The sequence below is a fragment of the Triturus cristatus genome, chromosome 1_2, assembly GCF_964204655.1.
Source record: "Triturus cristatus chromosome 1_2, aTriCri1.1, whole genome shotgun sequence".
Lineage (NCBI taxonomy): Eukaryota > Metazoa > Chordata > Amphibia > Caudata > Salamandridae > Triturus > Triturus cristatus.
The window spans coordinates 1,118,161,873-1,118,179,856 of record NC_140580.1 but is presented as its reverse complement, the minus strand read 5'-3'; the positions used below and the strand labels follow the sequence as shown (position 1 = coordinate 1,118,179,856).

Sequence of the window (17,984 nt, the reverse complement as noted above, 5' to 3'; positions counted from 1 at the left end):
GTATGCATAATTCTCAGTACCTTCTCTTTGATATCTCATCTGTCCCACATTAAGTCAAGAGGAATCCACAGTCGGTACTAGCAAGTGGTGGACCTAGAGTTGTTTACCCAGAATACATGTTTTTTTTATCTCTCCTGAAGTAGACACCCCCCACCCCCCCCCGAATCAAATAAACTGGGCTACCTGCCTTTAGCAAGATTGAGATTCCTGATCAGTTTTTATAAATCAAGCAGACTTCACGAACTGGAATTGCTGGGTTTTTCGTGGAAACTATTTCTGTATTCCTGAAGTTTTCAATAAATGAGTTATCATTGAGAATTCACTTTTATATAAAGGAAATATGCAAGATGCTGGGCCACATTTATGCATCTGTCCATTACAATTCGCTACAAAATGTGAACACAAGCTTTTTACTTTACATAATCTCTTTTTCTTTCTTCCGAGGCAAGTATGGTGCTACTTTGGTGGCTCAACATGGATTAGTGGAATGGTTTGAGGGCACACTAGATATTGCCATATAGGTAGATTACAGACTACTGGATTGGGGAACAGCGTGTGCCAACATCCCCATACACAAATAAAGGATGCCATGCAATAGATGCAGTCAGCATGTAGTACATGTATTTAAGCTGCAGCATGTACTTAATATCATCTGCACATGCACGCTGTCAATAGCCTTGATGTTCCTCTTAACCGCTCCACGCTCCGTATTTCACTAAGAAACGAATATCTCCAATGGAAACCCTTAACATACACTAAGGACATGATACTCCATTTGAATGGTCGGAGGAGGAATTCTCTATTCACATAAATAGTAATTAATGACATGCTCCTTTGTTGTAAAGAGCCTGACACTGATCTACTATTGTATTATTTTCAGGATAAATAACATTTAATGGTGAGGTGTTTCAATCCTCCGCATTGATCACACCCAGAATGCTGCTAGGGTGATGTGTTAATTTGTTTTCAATTTGCATTTTTGTCTGTATTTTGCATAAACGATCTTGACATATAAAAATCCTGCTTTGTAAACATTGCTCCAGGCAGGTGGTAAATGCCTGTGAGGGGTTAGTGAAGGTGGACAAGGTGGGGAAGCAGCTGGGGCGATTTTATTGTTTAATATTTTATCCTTTGTTTTTGGGAAATGTAATTAGTTTTTGTTTTTGATTTGCTTTGGCTGACATTTTTAAACACACAACAATAATGATAACACAAAAACTACACTTTGGAACAATTAAGAACATTTTCGTTGTTTGAAACTATCTAAAACAAATAAAGCTAAATCCTATTCAGTAGACCTCAAAGTCCTTTCACATTGAGTATGTACACATTCCATGAACTACTCGTACCTACTTGTGTCAATGCAGCACATATCATTATAAAATTGATCCCCCGACATTCCACCGTGCACGAAAAGCTTGGTCCCCACTGCAACCATCACATGACCATGTCTCGCTGCTGGAGGTTTTCCGGATACTTCTGGTTGTGTCCATGTCAGCGTTGCTACAACAAACAGAGACAGATTTCTTTTATATAAACAGTGGATGTACGATTCCCAGCACGGCTTTTGCAACAAAGGCATAGAGGTCCAAGCCTTGGGATTAGGTTACTGACAGTCTACCACTGGTCTACACCACGCTAGTTTGAGGGGATCATGACATTCGCTCTGATGTCGTTGTCCTAACTTCTAAAGACAGTCTGCAGCATTTGAAATGGTAACTGGTTTGTAAGTCCTATGAGGAGAAGCTCAGCAATGGACACTGGGGAAAAGAGGGGCCTAGCAATTTCCAGTGAAGGAAAAGAAGGGCTTACAAAACAGGAGTGCCAGTTGAAGAATAAAACAAAACCTTTGGCCAGAAAATTAATAATTAAATATTTGGAATATGTTATGCAGAGAACAGATGGATACAACATTATGTTAACGAAGGAAGGCAAAGCCTGGCAGCTCCTAATGCAGAATTTCCATGATATGACAACGTGCAGTCATAGGAGCTAGCGGGCACATGTGTACACCAGGAACGTTACAAAAGCCTTAGCTCTGCTCAGAGGAGGCTTGAGGCTGTTGTGAATAGGTGTGTGCTTGTACTTCTTGACATGAGCTGGGATGATGTTATGCATGCTCAAATTTCTGTTGTGTATGTGGATCAGCGCAATCTTTCAATGTAGAATTTCATTCAAACATTGCTTTACATTTTTCTGAAAGGTCCACAAAGTATTTCTTCTGTGTTTCTTTGCGTATTTAATTTCCGTCTTTACAAAATTACTTATTTTGCAACTAATACTGCATGATTCACTCATTTCCACTAGAGATTAGAAAAATGTCTTGTCTTAGGAACACAGTCAGTGACTGCAATTAATGAGGAACTATCCAGTGTCCATCTCAGGAATACTCCCTGCCAAATGCATTCTCCCTCTTCCACTTGCATATCGACCTCAGATAACCCAAGTATTCTGCTCTTAATCTTATGTCCAATTCCAGAAGCCTACATCCTAAAAGGCAATCATGAATGTTGGAAACAATTTTGCCTTTCACCCCTCTGATATAAAAAGAAACTACTATTTATATACAATCTGCTAAAATCTTGGTTTTCTGTGTCCTCTTTCCAACTCCATACATGAGTTCACTTATGTGTGGATTGGCACTTTATCAGACAGTACAGATCCGCAGCCAAGGAGGTATTGTGGTTAAAGTGGCTGATGCGCTTCGGTGTTTCCGGAATGCTCTTATTCGGTACTGAAATAAACATGTTAGCGAGCAATCTGGGATCCTGTCATAGTTTTCTTTCTTATTCTGTCAGCCTTAATCTTATTTTAATAACCTCAACAAATAATATAGATTTACTCTTCCAGATATCCTCTATTTTCTTAACACCAACAGTCAACCAGTTTTTCCAATACAATTTCTACAGTACTAATAAATATATACCATGTACAATAAGGAGACATTTTTTTTAAAAAAATGTCTGATGTATATCTGCCAGACACCCACCCAAGCCAGGGGAGTTCCTACTTTTCATACAACTAACTTCACATCTTCTGTCATCCTAGTTAATATGAAATTCAACACGTTTAGTTTCTGCAAAAGTTAGTTTTTGTAGGGTAGTTTGATAAGACAAATACAACTCTTGCCTGGAGGGACCAGCTCAACGGCATATGAGATGAATTACAGTAAAGTTTCTGTAACGCTTTCTTTATTTGCAAATCAAAAGCCATGTGGACCTCAAATGAGAGTATATTCTTTTTTCTTGAGAATGAGTTGTTCTTCACACATCTACTAACACCAGTACTTCAAATACAGCAGTCAAATCATAAATTTGCGGATCAGACTTCCAACTAAAAGCGAGACACACATCTAGCATAGTAACAGAGAGTAAATATGTTGTTGTTAACCTTTAAATCAATAACGCGTTCTAGAAATCCTTAAAAAAATAATCAGTCTGCACACTTTGCACATAGACGTTCCTCAAAAGTTGTAATTTAGTATTTGAAGTGAAAGGAGTGGATATTTTTTGTCATTTTTATTTAAAATATAGACTTTTTATTACTTTATTATTTATGATTATATTCATTATTTTATTACAGGAAAATCATTGTTCTTTTTCTCACTTTTTTCCCAATATGAAGGAATTGTTTTATGCCGAACCTAGCAATTCAAGTTCTTTGAAATCTATTTTATAAAAGTGAATGAATGGTCCATATACACACAACTCATAGAACAGTACACAGAAGCAGTTTCAATCCACCAAGTTTCATTTTTATAGCCTAGAGTGCTGCATGATAATATTTTAGAGCAACTGTCTCCTCTTGAATTCAGCTAGTCTTCTCCTTCAGCGGACTATATATTATATCTGTAATATTCTGGACTATTAAATGAAGGGAGAAAAAACTATAGAATCCCAAACATTTTGTAAATAAGCACTTAATTAGGTAAATCACACTTTCAATGAAACTAGCAATGACACCAAGCAGCTGGCCTTTCTCCAGATAAACATGTGGTAAACATTTAGGCAATGCCTATATAATACACAAGTCATGAAACTCATCAGTAAAATTTAAAAACCATTTCAATGAAATTATGAAAATTAGAAAGAAGAACTCATCACCAAACAAGAAAAATTGGATAAATGGATCAGAAGATATGAATTTGTAAAGCAAATTCCAAAAACGCTGGTAGGAACAATGTGGGTGTAATGTTGGCCAAGGCGCAGTTCCAAAAGTGTACACTAGAGGCCACTTTCGCACTTACAAAAACAACTAACAGTTACCAGCAATCTCTTATGCTATACACAAAATGGGAGGTCAGGGTCAGTTACCTTCCAGGCTGGGACTCCCAAATGTTTCCAATCTTCTGGGTGTTCTTCTGTGGGTTTTCCAGCCACAAATCCAGGGTAAGACAGACCTATTTGCCTCTCCAATTTCTGCTACAACCAAGAGTTGAAGTTTCTTCAGATGCCAGATGACTTCTTCCTGGCCACGTCTGAAGCTCCCAGGCAGCTGGGTGTGCCATGAAAGGCACAGGGCCACAGTCAGAAATAGATAGTAGGCAGGTTTAACCGATCCTCAGAAAAGTTCCACCTCTAACTCAGCCTTCCTATGTTGCACTTCCTATTGTTTTACTGTAAACAATCCCAGGAAACCTTGCCCTGGGTCGGTGTGTGGAGTTCTTCACTATCACCCAGTGGCTCTCATATTGAAATAAAGGAACTCCCTTTGAAATCCAACTCTGTATGGTTCTACGGTCAGGTCCCTCCTGTAAAGCGAAGACAGACTGACTTGGAATAAACCACAATCAAAGGCCTTCCTCACACGAAGACCATGCTCTCTATTAACACCCCAGAGATCCAGGCCCGAGCCAGGCCCTTATCATCTGCGGTTCATTATTACTAACCTGTTCCACACACCAAAATAACTGGAAGTGGATGGAAGATAATTAACTCCTGCCAACCCTCCAGGTGACAGGCCATTGTGCAATGTGTTGTAACTGTGAATTCCCAGGGATTCTGTGTCACAGTGAATAACAAAGCAGTTATCAGAGGTTCGAGGAATATCCCCTGCAAGGAAGGATATAGGGGTAGGAGGGGGTTGAGAGGTGCATTTTGCCCACCAAAAATAAAATGTGATAGAGAGTTTTAGCCAATCATTGACAGGTCTGCCCATGTATTCACAAATATCCAGTGCTGACATTTTGTATGAATATGCTTTGTTAATCGCACTTAGACTTGTAGTAATAAGAATAATAAACCACTCGTTCAACACATAGTTGCTTCAAAGAAGCGTCCTGGTTCTAAGCAGAGTTTGTAACATTGGCAGATAGGAACTGATTAGGAACCTATTGAAGAAGAAAGGTCTTTAATTTAGTTCTAAAACTAATACCGTCGGAGTCTTCCACAAGGCTATGGGGAGATCTTCCAAAGTTTGGATGCAAGATTGGCAAAAGATCTGCACCCTTTTTAACTCTGCGTATTTTAGGAACCTGTAACAGCAAAAGATTGTTGGATCTGAGCCACCTAGATGATGGTAAGGCTTAAGTCTATTCCTAATATAAACCGGGTCTTTCTGATAAAAATCTCTGTAGGCAAGGAACAGCGCCTTAAATTTGATGTGTTTAGAACTGGTAACCAGTGCAAATGCTTCAGATGAGGAGTGACTGATTGACGATGAGGAATTCGCAGAATCAGTCTAGCTACTGCATTCTGGATAATCTGGAGTCTTTACTTCAAGTTCACTGGGAGTCTCAGGTACAGGATGTTAGCATAGTCCATCCTCGATGTGACTAGTGAATGGACAATGGTCTTCCATGTATTATCCAGAACTAGGTGAAGCATTTTTTTTAAAAAGATTTAAGTTTCATGAAACAGACAGATGAGATATTGTGCATTTGAGGAACAAATGATAAATTGGTGTCGAGTTTCATGCCCAGATGTCTTGCTAGAGAAGAGGGCATAGGTGCATGCCCTAATTCTTCCTGTCACCATTTAAAAGCCTCTGGGGAGGCCTTTTTTTCTTTTTTTTTTTTACGGAGTTTTATATAGCGCAAACTTGACTTGAAGGTATTGGTTATCAGAGCACTTTAAATAGCACCAGTTGCGTTACATGAAGACACATTCATTTTTGTTAGGCACGGAGAGATAAAGTGATTTGCCCAGAATCACAGGATGTTCAGCGTCGTTGCCGAGACTCAAACCCAGTTCCCCAGATTCAAGGTCGACCGCCCTAGCCGTTAGGTCAACTCCTCTCCCCAAGAGAGGGCCTTTGCTCTAAATAACAGAATTTCAGTTCTGTTTGAATTTAATTTAAGACGATTTCTGTCAATACATTCAGAAACGCTTCTCAGGCACGGTTTAAAAATTGACAAAGCATCACAACTATCTTCCTGAAATGACAGAAGCAGTTGGGTATTATCCGCATAGGAAATAACATTTAGGCCCCAGGACTCAACCAGTTTGGCCAGTGGTTCAACATAGATGTTGACTAAGGTTGGGCTTAATGCAGAGCCCTGCGGGACTCCATAATGGACAGGTTTGACCGTAGAAGTAAAACTGACAATGTCCTATCCTCCAGATAAGATTTTAACCAGACAAAAGCCTAGTGCTTAATTTGAGCCGGTGGTTTACGGTGCTCGGCACCAGTACTTAATTACTGGCACTTAATTGCCGGATCCTGCACTTATGACAGCTGCCACATGGTGGTGCTGTTTGTGCAATTTAACGATGAGCAGAAAAAACTGTTGTTTATTAATTCAATAGACATTAAAAACAACTAATACCTGCCACCCAAGCCATTCTTAAAGCTTCGGCAGCCTCGGACAGTCTGAACTGTCACACTTGTAGCAGTGCGATGGTTAGTAGTTGTGTAAGTACAGTGGCAATGTGTGGTACAAACTGTGGTGGCCTCCTGAGGAGGGCCCTGTTACATTTTTTTTACATATTAAGCATTGCAAAAGCCTGTCCCTAGATCCCCAACTCCTGCAGTCTGCCTAGCAGAACTGGATGTGACACAGTATCAAATGCTGCAGACAGGTCCGATAAAACCACCACAGCTGAAGTGCTCGGATATAAATTGCCTTTAATAAATTCAGTTACTTCAAGAAGGGCGGACCAAGTGCTGAAACCAGGACGAAATCCTGATTGTGAATCATGTAAAAGATTACTTTATTCAAGAAATTCAGACAGTTGTTGGTTAACAATCTTTTCCAAAATCTTGGAAATTGCCGGTAAAAGTGACATTGGTTTAAAATTACTCAGTAGGGTAGAGTCTGCTTTAGGCTTCTTCTATAGAGGGATTAATAATGTGTGTTTCAAACTCCTCTGCACTATAGCAGTTTTTAAAGAATTATTCAAAATGTCATTTAAAAATGTATAAATCGAGCCCAATATTAGGCTTAAAATGAGAGGTGGGGGAGAATCTAAAGAGAATCCAGATTTTCATTTGTTTAATTCAATTGATGAGTGTTCTAGGGATATGTCTTTAAAAGTTGCTACGATGGGGCCGGAATCTCTCGTCAAGTCTATTAAGTCCATAAAAAAAGCTTTTCCTGTTAAACTTGAATAAATGGCCTGAACTTTTTCATTAAAATTAATAGACAAATCGTTACACAATTCCAAGGTAGAGGTAACTTTCTTTTCTAAAGCTTTGGGTAATTGTAAGGATTGGACTCATTTTGAGAGCTATCGCCAAGCATTAGAAGCTGGTGAATTCTGCACAGGGAAATAATCACTTTGTACCTAGTGTGTAGATTTGCGAAAATTCATGAATGTGGATTTATATAGAAGTTTGTCATTAGTATTATAACGTTTTCTCTACAATGATTTGCGAAAAATGTCCTTTCCCTTTAAATATGATGTGAATCAAGGAGCCATTGGTTTACTTCTTTTTGAAAATTGAGTTGTATGGGGGGCCAGCCAGAATGTTTTAGCTTAGTGGCCGCTGAACCACTGTTCCCATCAAGATGGCGGCCTCGCTCTCCCTCACAGACTAAACAATCTGGTTTCTTACACACTCCAGAGAGGAACAGCTCAGCAGTCAACAGAGTCCCATGGCTACTTTGACATTCATTTAAACTGTATGAAAGGGGACCAGTCCTGTTGCTCAGAAATGAGGCACCAGCACCCTAAAATGACATATGACTACACCACAGATTAACTGGGTTAGATGAGGATCGCCAGACCCAGAGTGAAGACATATATAACGTATGCGAATGGGACTGGCCAATAAATTGTAAGGGCCCTCTTCCTGACTTGCCTCATGGAGCATTTCTGCAGAGTTATGCCACTGAAACAATAGCCTCCACACTCACATTGGACTGGGGGGCGATCGGGTGCCCGAACAACGCCATCACAGAGGTTCTCCAATAAGAAACGCCACTGTCACAGATCAGCGCCTTAACCATCCAAGTGCAAAGCTTCGACATAATCTGTAAGAACAGTGCTTTATAAAAACCATGTACCCTAGCAGAATACAGTACATTTCTACATTTGTGGTAAAATAAGGAAGTAACTTTTTATAAAATGAAACTAACACTTTGTCGCCTGGTCGAGGGACCAGAGGATAACCACGAAAAGGACACAACTGACGGGACCTTTACACCTCCCCTGCAGGGTGCTGATGGCCCCTTTAACGTGGACTGGATTGCTACAGAAGGAGGTGTGGCTCGGATGACGACATCGGGAACGGACGAATCCGAATGCAGCGAGTTCCGTAAAGCGGAAGTTTGGAGATCTGACGGCGCGAAAGCCCGAGGAGGAGAGAACGGAGACGAGGAGAGCGAAGCGAAGAGGACGGAGACCAAGGAGAAGAGTGGAGAACGAAATTCGGAGGAGCAGAGAGGAGCGGAGAGAGTCGTCGAGCCAGGAGGCCAACGGTACCACTTCTCGCCCCGCCACACCCCAGGAGGAGTGTGGCTGGGAAAGGTACGGGGTCGTATCCTGGGCTTATTAAACCACCGGGAGGGCGCTAGGGGAGGGAGTTTGCTGTCGGGAGGGCACCCGGGCTGAGGACGTTTAATTGTGTCCAGAGAATCCCTCACTCACTCAGTTTTTGGTTGTCAACACGAGTGTTATTTTGGTGCTGGAACCCCGGTGACCCCTCACACCCCTTTCCCCCTCAATTCTCGGACTCGGAGGATAGTACGCTAATCCCTGCTTTTGCCTTCCTTTACGGACACCATCGGAGGCGTTCCCTGTCCCGGACCCCGCCGAGGAGAACGACGACAGCAAGGAACCAGGCCTATCCCTATCCCGGAGTGTCCCAAGCAGGAAGACCATCTTTATCCCAAAGAGAACTAGAAAACGCTTGTATTGTCCTGGAATAAAGCATCAACCCTGTACAGCGGTCCATTGGCGTTCTTGGTTTATGCAGGGGAGGATAGCGCCTAGGCGACAAGTGGTGAGCCAGATAGGAGTATTTTCGAACAACCACCCGATACAGGATGGACACCCTTATCCACCAAATGAAGGAAGGGCAGGCGAAGATGGAGTGGGCCATAGAACGGGCCTCCTCCCAAGCTGAGGCCGATCGGGCCGTTTTTACATCCGCCATTCAAACGCAAGCAGACAACCTGGTCAAATTGGCTGAGGGACAAGCTCACCTTATGGTCTCTCTGGGTCAGACTAGAGCGGCTGCCCCTCCTGGAACCGTGGTCCCTCTTCAGAAGTTCGCCCCGGGAGAGGACCCCTTAGCTTTCTTTTTGAACTTCGAGAGAGCCGCTAGGGCTAGTGCCTGGGCAGGAGAAAGATGGCCCTTTTATCTAGCCCCCTTGTTGTTGGGGGAAGCCCAAGCGGCATATCAGACTGTCAATAAACACGGAACCGCTACCTACGCCGTCATAAAACAGTACATACTAGACCGGTTGGGAGTGGATGACGAGACTCATCGGTTGCGGTTCCGGAAAGAGAGAGGAACACCTGGCGACTTACCTAAAGCGTTGTTCTTTAAATTAAAGGAAGCGGCGGATCAGTGGCTAAAACCCCAGGACTCCAGTATGGAAGAAGTAATGGGGAAAATATACCTTGAACAGTTCCTGGAGGCCCTCCCCTATCCTAGTCAACGGTGGTTAAAACAACATGCCGGCTTGACCTTAGAACAGGCTGTGGATATGGCCACATCCTACGCTCGAGCTCAAGTCCGCCCTCCGAAGGAATCGGAGAGACCGTTCAAGCCTACCATCCAGGGGAAGGGAGACCGAAAGAATAACAAAGTGAACCCTGAGCCAGTACGCAACAGAGGAGCCCGACCTGAGCAAACCCCCTTCTCTGGTCCCCAGTGCTTTGATTGTGGGGAATGGGGGCACATAGCTCGCTATTGCAGGAAGAAGAGGGATAAGGAGGAGGAACCAATGGACGTGAGCTACCTTCCCCGCTCTCTTCTCTACGCTCAGGAGACGGGACCGGTATTTTACGTGAGTGTCAAACTACAGGGTAAGGGTGTTAGGGCCCTCTTAGACTCAGGCTGTAAGCATTCTGTGGCCAGACAGGAACTCATTCACCCTTCCTGGGTCCTACCAGGTAGAAGGGTTGGTATAAGGTGTGTTCATGGGGAGGTGAGGGATTACCCTTTAGCCACGATCCAGTTACAAACTCCTACCGGGACCGAAATGATTGCAATCGTAGGGGTGCTCCCACAGCTTCCCGAACCCGTCATCCTGGGAACCGACAATCCCTGTTTTTCCTCTATGATGAGAGAAATTCTTTCTTCCCCTACACAGTGGCCGGTGTCCGTATTGACCCCCGAACCCTGGGCTAGGGATACACACTTTCGTACGGCCCAATTAAATGATGCAAGTCTAGTTAACGCATGGTCTAAAGCCCGGGCCGAGCAAAACCAACCGACCAAATCGTACCCCACCTTTGTGGAACAGAAGGGTCTCCTCTACCGCTTAGCCAAGGAAGACGCTGTTCCTCAACTTCTGGTACCCTCTGATTTCAGGGATCAAATTCTTTTTTTTGCCCATGCCCACCTTTTGGCGGGGCATGTGGGGGCTGAAAAAACCGGACAATCCATTCTGCAACATTTCTTCTGGCCTGGGGTATACGCCCAGGTCCAGAAATACTGCCAAGAATGCCACATTTGTCAACGGCGTAATCCCTATACGCCTCCGGCGGTCCCCTTGCAACTGCTCCCCATTATAGGCAAACCTTTTGACCGGTTGGGAATGGATCTTATTGGCCCATTGCCCAAATCGAGTCGGGGACATCAGTACGCCCTTGTTTTAGTGGATTACGCCACCCGCTATCCAGAAGCCTTTCCCCTCAGAGCAGCCACTACTAGTGCAATAGCGCAGCGTCTGATAGAAGTATTTTCCAGGATGGGGTTCCCTAGAGAAATTGTCACTGATCAGGGCACCCCATTTGTGTCCCGACTGATGAAACAGGTATGCCAGCAGCTCAACATTAAACACATCAAAACCTCAGTATACCACCCCCAGACAGACGGGTTGGTTGAGCGCTACAATGGAAGCCTCAAACTGACTCTAAAAAAACTTCTGTCTGGGGATGGGAGGAATTGGGATCAAATGTTGCCTTTGGCTCTCTTTGTGTTAAGAAGTCAAACACAGTCCAGCCTAGGGGCTTCTCCTTTCGAGCTCCTTTTTGGACGACAACCAAGAACCTTACTAGAAATAACGAAAGAGAGTTGGGAAAGCGAGGGCACAAAAGAAGCGGAGGCTCTCCTTGACTATTCTCGCCAACTACAGTCCAGATTACATAAATTAAGGACTCTAGCACATGAACACCTATCAATCGCCCAAACCAAACAGAAACATTTCTACGATAAAGGAAAAAAATGGAGGGAACTAGATATAGGGGATTGGGTCTTGGTTTTGCTACCCAGCTCGGCTCAAAAGATGAGAAAAGAGTGGCAAGGTCCTTTCCAGGTAGTGAAGAAAGTGGGTAGAACCTCCTACGTTCTCCAGATGTCCCGAACCAAGACTCAATTATACCACATCAACATCCTTAAAAAATGGCTGGGGACCCCTCCGGTTCCCTCTCAAACGGTTTCCTTTTCCACCCCTATGCCACATACCATTCCTGAATTGCCTATCAATCCCGACCTGTCAGCCTCTCAGAGAGACGCTATTAACACCCTCCTACATCAATATTCTGGGGTATTCTCGGACCAGCCCGGAAGAACACACCTGTCTGTACACAGCATACCGACTCCCGCGGGGGTGGTCGTCAAACAAAAACCGTATAGGATCCCTGAGGCCCGGCGAACGGCTTTCCAGGAGGAAATCCAACAAATGCTAAAAACCGGAGTCATTGTCCCTTCCCAAAGTAACTGGTGTTCTCCGGTGGTTTTAGTACCTAAACCGGACGGGAGTATCCGTTTTTGTATTGACTTCCGAGCGGTCAATAGGGTTTCAAAACAGGACGCATACCCTCTTCCCCGGGTGGACGAGTTGGTGGAACGCCTTGGTGAGGCCAAGTACATCACCACTATCGACCTCACCAAGGGGTATTGGCAGATCCCCCTTGCTCCGGATGACCAGGAGAAAACTGCCTTCTCCACTCCCTCGGGGCATTATCAGTTCACGGTCCTCCCGTTTGGGTTGCATGGAGCCCCGGCCACCTTTCAACGCACCATGGATACCCTTCTCCGACCCCACCTTCCTTATGCTTCGGCATACTTAGACGACATTGTCGTCTTCAGTAAAACGTGGCCTGACCATCTTCAACACTTGAACAGTATATTAGAGAGCATTTGTCAAGCTGGGTTCCACATAAACGCAAAAAAATCCCGGGTGGCTTATCAGCAGGTTAAATATTTAGGGTTTCTGCTTGGTAACGGGAATCTTATGCCTCAGAAAGAGAAGGTGGCAGCTGTGCAGGCTTTGACCTATCCCAAGACAAAGAGGGATCTCAGGGCCTTTTTGGGATTAGTGGGCTACTACAGACGGTTTGTCATTGCAATTTTTTGAAGACTAATATAGCACTCCCACACAATATATGGGTAAAGTACCCAACTGATGCAAGTTGTCAGTTCTTAATCAGATCATATATGCCTGTCCCAATGTCAAGAGAGATAGAATCAATTTCTTCAAATCATTAAGCTGTCACATGTTAAATCCAGGACCCTTGGAGCAATAGTTGTTTTTCATCCTTTCTTTATTGACGCATGATAGTAAGTTCCAAATACACGGACCAGCCGACGCTGGGGGTCGCGTAACTAGTTAGCATGGAGGAGTGGTGGTGCATGGCCGTTCTTAGTTGGTGGAGCGATTTGTCTGGTTAATTCCGATAACGAACGAGACTCCTCCATGCTAACTAGTTACGCGACCCCCAGCGTCGGCTGGTCCGTGTATTTGGAACTTACTATCATGCGTCAATAAAGAAAGGATGAAAAACAACTATTGCTCCAAGGGTCCTGGATTTAACATGTGACAGCTTAATGATTTGAAGAAATTGATTCTATCTCTCTTGACATTGGGACAGGCATATATGATCTGATTAAGAACTGACAACTTGCATCAGTTGGGTACTTTACCCATATATTGTGTGGGAGTGCTATATTAGTCTTCAAAAAATTGCAATAATTCACGTTTGTATGTCTTGTACATATGGATGGTGTCCCTAGGTAGTGGACATCAATTGAAGCTTTAAGCACCCTACAGCCTTTACTTATTGCTACATATTGTTGACGCCTAAAATTTAATCGCTAAGTTATCATATATATGCATTTTGGTGTGCCGTTTTTCCCTGTTCTCAGGGACACTACTACCTATTTTTCTTATTGCACAGACGGTTTGTCCCACACTTTGCTAGAATAGCCAGTCCCCTGACTGATCTCCTACGGAAATCCCAGACTTCGCCCCGCTTGCGGCCTCCCAGTGAGCAAGAAGCCTTGGCTTTTCAGGGCCTCAAAGACGCTCTTACCTCCTCTCCGGTGTTAATCGCCCCTGACTTCCAAAAACCTTTCATTCTCCAAACAGACGCCTCAGGGGTTGGGATCGGGGCAGTAATGTCCCAAGAGGATGACAGCGGTCTTGAGCGCCCCATATTGTACATCAGCAGGAAGCTATTTCCCTGAGAGCAGGTTTATTCCACCATAGAGAAGGAGTGTCTGGCTGTGAGGTGGGGGGTGGAAAAGCTTCGCTATTATTTGGAAGGCCGGCTCTTTACCCTCTTTACAGACCATGCCCCTCTCACCTGGCTCCAGCGAAATAAAGGCCACAATGACCGTATCCTCCGCTGGTTTCTGGCCTTGCAACCCTATCGATTTGAGGTGAAACATCGTAAGGGGTCGGAGCAGGGCAATGCTGACTTTCTCTCGAGATACCCTATTTCCCCCGATCGGGAAAATCCGGGGATGGGGATGTGTCGCCTGGTCGAGGGACCAGAGGATAACCACGAAAAGGACACAACTGACGGGACCTTTACACCTCCCCTGCAGGGTGCTGATGGCCCCTTTAACGTGGACTGGATCGCTACAGAAGGAGGTGTGGCTCGGATGACGACATCGGGAACGGACGAATCCGAATGCAGCGAGTTCCGTAAAGCGGAAGTTTGGAGACCTGACGGCGCGAAAGCCCGAGGAGGAGAGACCGGAGACGAGGAGAGCGAAGCGAAGAGGACGGAGACCAAGGAGAAGAGTGGAGAACGAAATTCGGAGGAGCAGAGAGGAGCGGAGAGAGTCGTCGAGCCAGGAGGCCAACGGTACCACTTCTCGCCCCGCCACACCCCAGGAGGAGTGTGGCTGGGAAAGGTACGGGGTCGTATCCTGGGCTTATTAAACCACCGGGAGGGCGCTAGGGGAGGGAGTTCGCTGTCGGGAGGGCACCCGGGCTGAGGACGTTTAATTGTGTCCAGAGAATCCCTCACTCACTCAGTTTTTGGTTGTCAACACGAGTGTTATTTTGGTGCTGGAACCCCGGTGACCCCTCACACCCCTTTCCCCCTCAATTCTCGGACTCGGAGGATAGTACACTAATCCCTGCTTTTGCCTTCCTTTACGGACACCATCGGAGGCGTTCCCTGTCCCGGACCCCGCCGAGGAGAACGACGACAGCAAGGAACCAGGCCTATCCCTATCCCGGAGTGTCCCAAGCAGGAAGACCATCTTTATCCCAAAGAGAACTAGAAAACGCTTGTATTGTCCTGGAATAAAGCATCAACCCTGTACAGCGGTCCATTGGCGTTCTTGGTTTATGCAGGGGAGGATAGCGCCTAGGCGACACACTTCTAATGAAGAATTCTTCTGACGAGTTTGAATATTGCTGGATAAATCATGTAACACGTTATTTTTTATTGTCGATTCTGTTACCTTTTTTAATTATTATCTTCTAGCAACTGTTTCTTTATTTAGATAATTTACAATCATTATTTTGATTTTAGCTTCTCCATATGACAAGCTAATTATTTCCCTTGATTTTTGCTAATTATTTATTTGCAGAGCTTTACAATAAGGGTTTTCAGATTCTGAACCTTTCTCTGGTTTTGATGTTAAAAATGTATGCGCATGCTCAGGTTTCAGATTCTGAACTTTTCTCTGGTTTTGATGTTAAAAATGTATGCGCATGCTCAATCTCCAGCGCTGCCCCTTGGAGAAAATGAAGCACATTAGATGGCACTTGTAGTGGGAATTCAAAGGGATTACCACATCTAACTCCTTGACAACCTAGACCACTTTTTTTCTCCTCATAAGCAGTGTTCATCTTTTCATACCTTACTGTTTGTTTTTCCAGTGTTTATTACAATTCATAAATACATTCATTTTTCCAAGCCATTACAACTTTGATTGCATGAGATGTCGTTTACCAGGCACTCTGTTCCATTTTAAAAGCTAACTGATGATATAAAGCAAAGCTTTACTATTTGTCTTATCAGGAGAGGCCTGTGGCATCATTTCTATTATTTATAATCTCTTTTTTACATTACCATCCTCCTTCATTCCCCCTTTGTTAATTTTGCTGTTTGGTGATTAGATTCTTGTGCCATTTCGATCACCCGTACTCATTTCTACTGTCCCTTCCTTCTGCTCTAAAAACATTAAACCCCACACTAAAGCCCTTGTTCTTAAGAGCCTTAGAGTTTTGCAGCAATCCCTGCTGCTGGCAGTAATAAAATCACAGCAATTCCTTCACACGACAATGGAATCTGCATGTCTGCAATTTTCATTAATCAAGGTTGTGTTTCTGATAGCCATTACATCAACCTGGCAAATAGAGGGGGTAGAATTCTTCTCAGATGTAATATATCTAACAATAATTCTCACAAAATGTGCTTTTAAGTATTCATGGCAGGGCACCACACTTGTCAATTTATTTCTGCATCATTTGGAAACAGAGAAAGGTAAAGGTCAGATTATGGATGCCAGTTATGACAATTTAAGAGCCTTGGCATCAGTATCAATAGCCACTGAATCAGGGTGGGCAATGCTACGTTTTACTGCTTCCGGGAAACTGATCATATGGATACTAACGCAACTGTGTCTGCTGCTGGTTGAAGTAAACATGGCACTTACACAGACCCAAAGAGGAGGCTAGCGTCAACAATGTCATTCAGGTAAATCGAGTCTGCCATGCTTACATACCAAAAATATCAGTGGCCTTGGATTACAGTAAAGCCTTGGTGCTAGTCAGGAAGTTGAACATAGCCCTGGAATTTTTTTTTATGAGACGCATACGCAGCAAGCTCACGGTGGAGCATAAAGAGCAATTGAGTTTATATTATGCGGCATAATTTTCAAAAGGTATGGTTGAGTGGTCGTAGGTACAGCAAGAACTTTTGAAGAGAAAAACATGTAACAGTGAAGTACTTCAGAATGTGGAAGAGTGCACAGGAGCATTATTTATCTGCAAATCATATGTGTACCAAGGAGAAAATTGGGTGCTCCTTCATCAAGGCTGCATTCAAAGCTGGAGAGATCAGCCAATCCAGAATACAACTCCATTCCACCCGCTCAAAAGCCTCCCCAACTCCATCTCATCAACCAGTATGGCACAAGGGTTTGGGGAGGGATTCTGGAACCCATATGACTAATCCAGCATATGATGGCCAGGACACAAGATGCCATTTTAAGAATTCAGACCAGTCAACTTACTTTGTGCTCCCGGATCGACCTTCCTATAATACGTGCAAAGGCAAAGAAATAATGAAGTGTACATCATGCTACTAACAATAGCCAAAAGTGGAAAATTGGGAAACTAGAAAATGAATCCCAAAACAGAAACAAAATCCGTAAAGAAGCACCACTAATAGAAGGAAACAGCTCACAAGATGTTTCCAAGTTACCTGAATTAAATACATGAAGCATTGTGTCTTCAACCGGCTCACTTCCTTTTTCTCCACCTCCAAAAACATAGAGTTGATCTCCAATAGACGACGAAGATGTGTGGAATGTTCTTGGTGATGGAGGTGAACCACTCACCTTTGGACTTTTCCAAGCTCTAGTTTCTATTTAAAATTAAACATATTTGATAAGTAACTTTAGCAGAAATGTAACCTTCGTGCTAGACTTAATTACACCCACCAGGTCACAATTTCATAAGATGAACAGGAAATTAAAAAAAACAACCCAGTAAGAATAAATAATGCAAAAAAGACAGCAGGCTTTACAACTGAGCCAGGAGTGCATGGTTGCATAGTTATGGGAGTGGGGGTAAACTGGCAGATGTACAAACCCTCTATTACATTACAGAGCTCTGAAGTGACTTTTTTTTACGTCTGTTTACGAAAAGCACTGCTGTACTTTTTCCATAATTAATTTGTATTAATTTAATTTTCATTTTTCTTGTTCTCTTTGGTCTTACTTTCCTAATTCCCATTCTGACTTCTCTTTTCCCTGTCATTTTTCCTCCAGCCCTTTTCATTTTCCCTACTGCTTTTCTATTTGTATATTTGCTTACTCACCTGTTTTCTCTTTTCATATTTTTGCCTTCCTACATTATTTTGCCTTTTTTGTTTTTCTACTTTTTAATGTAGTTATATTGCTCTTTTATTGTGATTTTTAATTCATTCATGTATAATTTTATTTAGCTTTTGCTTTCGTTA

The 17,984-nt window shown here is 43.5% G+C and overlaps 1 protein-coding gene across 1 annotated transcript in view; it reads right to left on the bottom strand.

Annotated features, from left to right (window-relative positions):
- RABEPK (Rab9 effector protein with kelch motifs) overlaps nt 1-17,984 on the bottom strand; it is an 83,897-nt gene that overhangs the window by 35,369 nt on the left and 30,544 nt on the right. Inside the window, exons 5-6 of the mRNA XM_085613782.1 lie at nt 17,226-17,387; nt 1,354-1,503 (exon numbers count right to left, since the gene is read on the bottom strand). Coding sequence (XP_085469908.1) covers nt 1,354-1,503; nt 17,226-17,387 — 312 coding nt within the window. The remainder of the gene's footprint in view (nt 1-1,353; nt 1,504-17,225; nt 17,388-17,984) is intronic.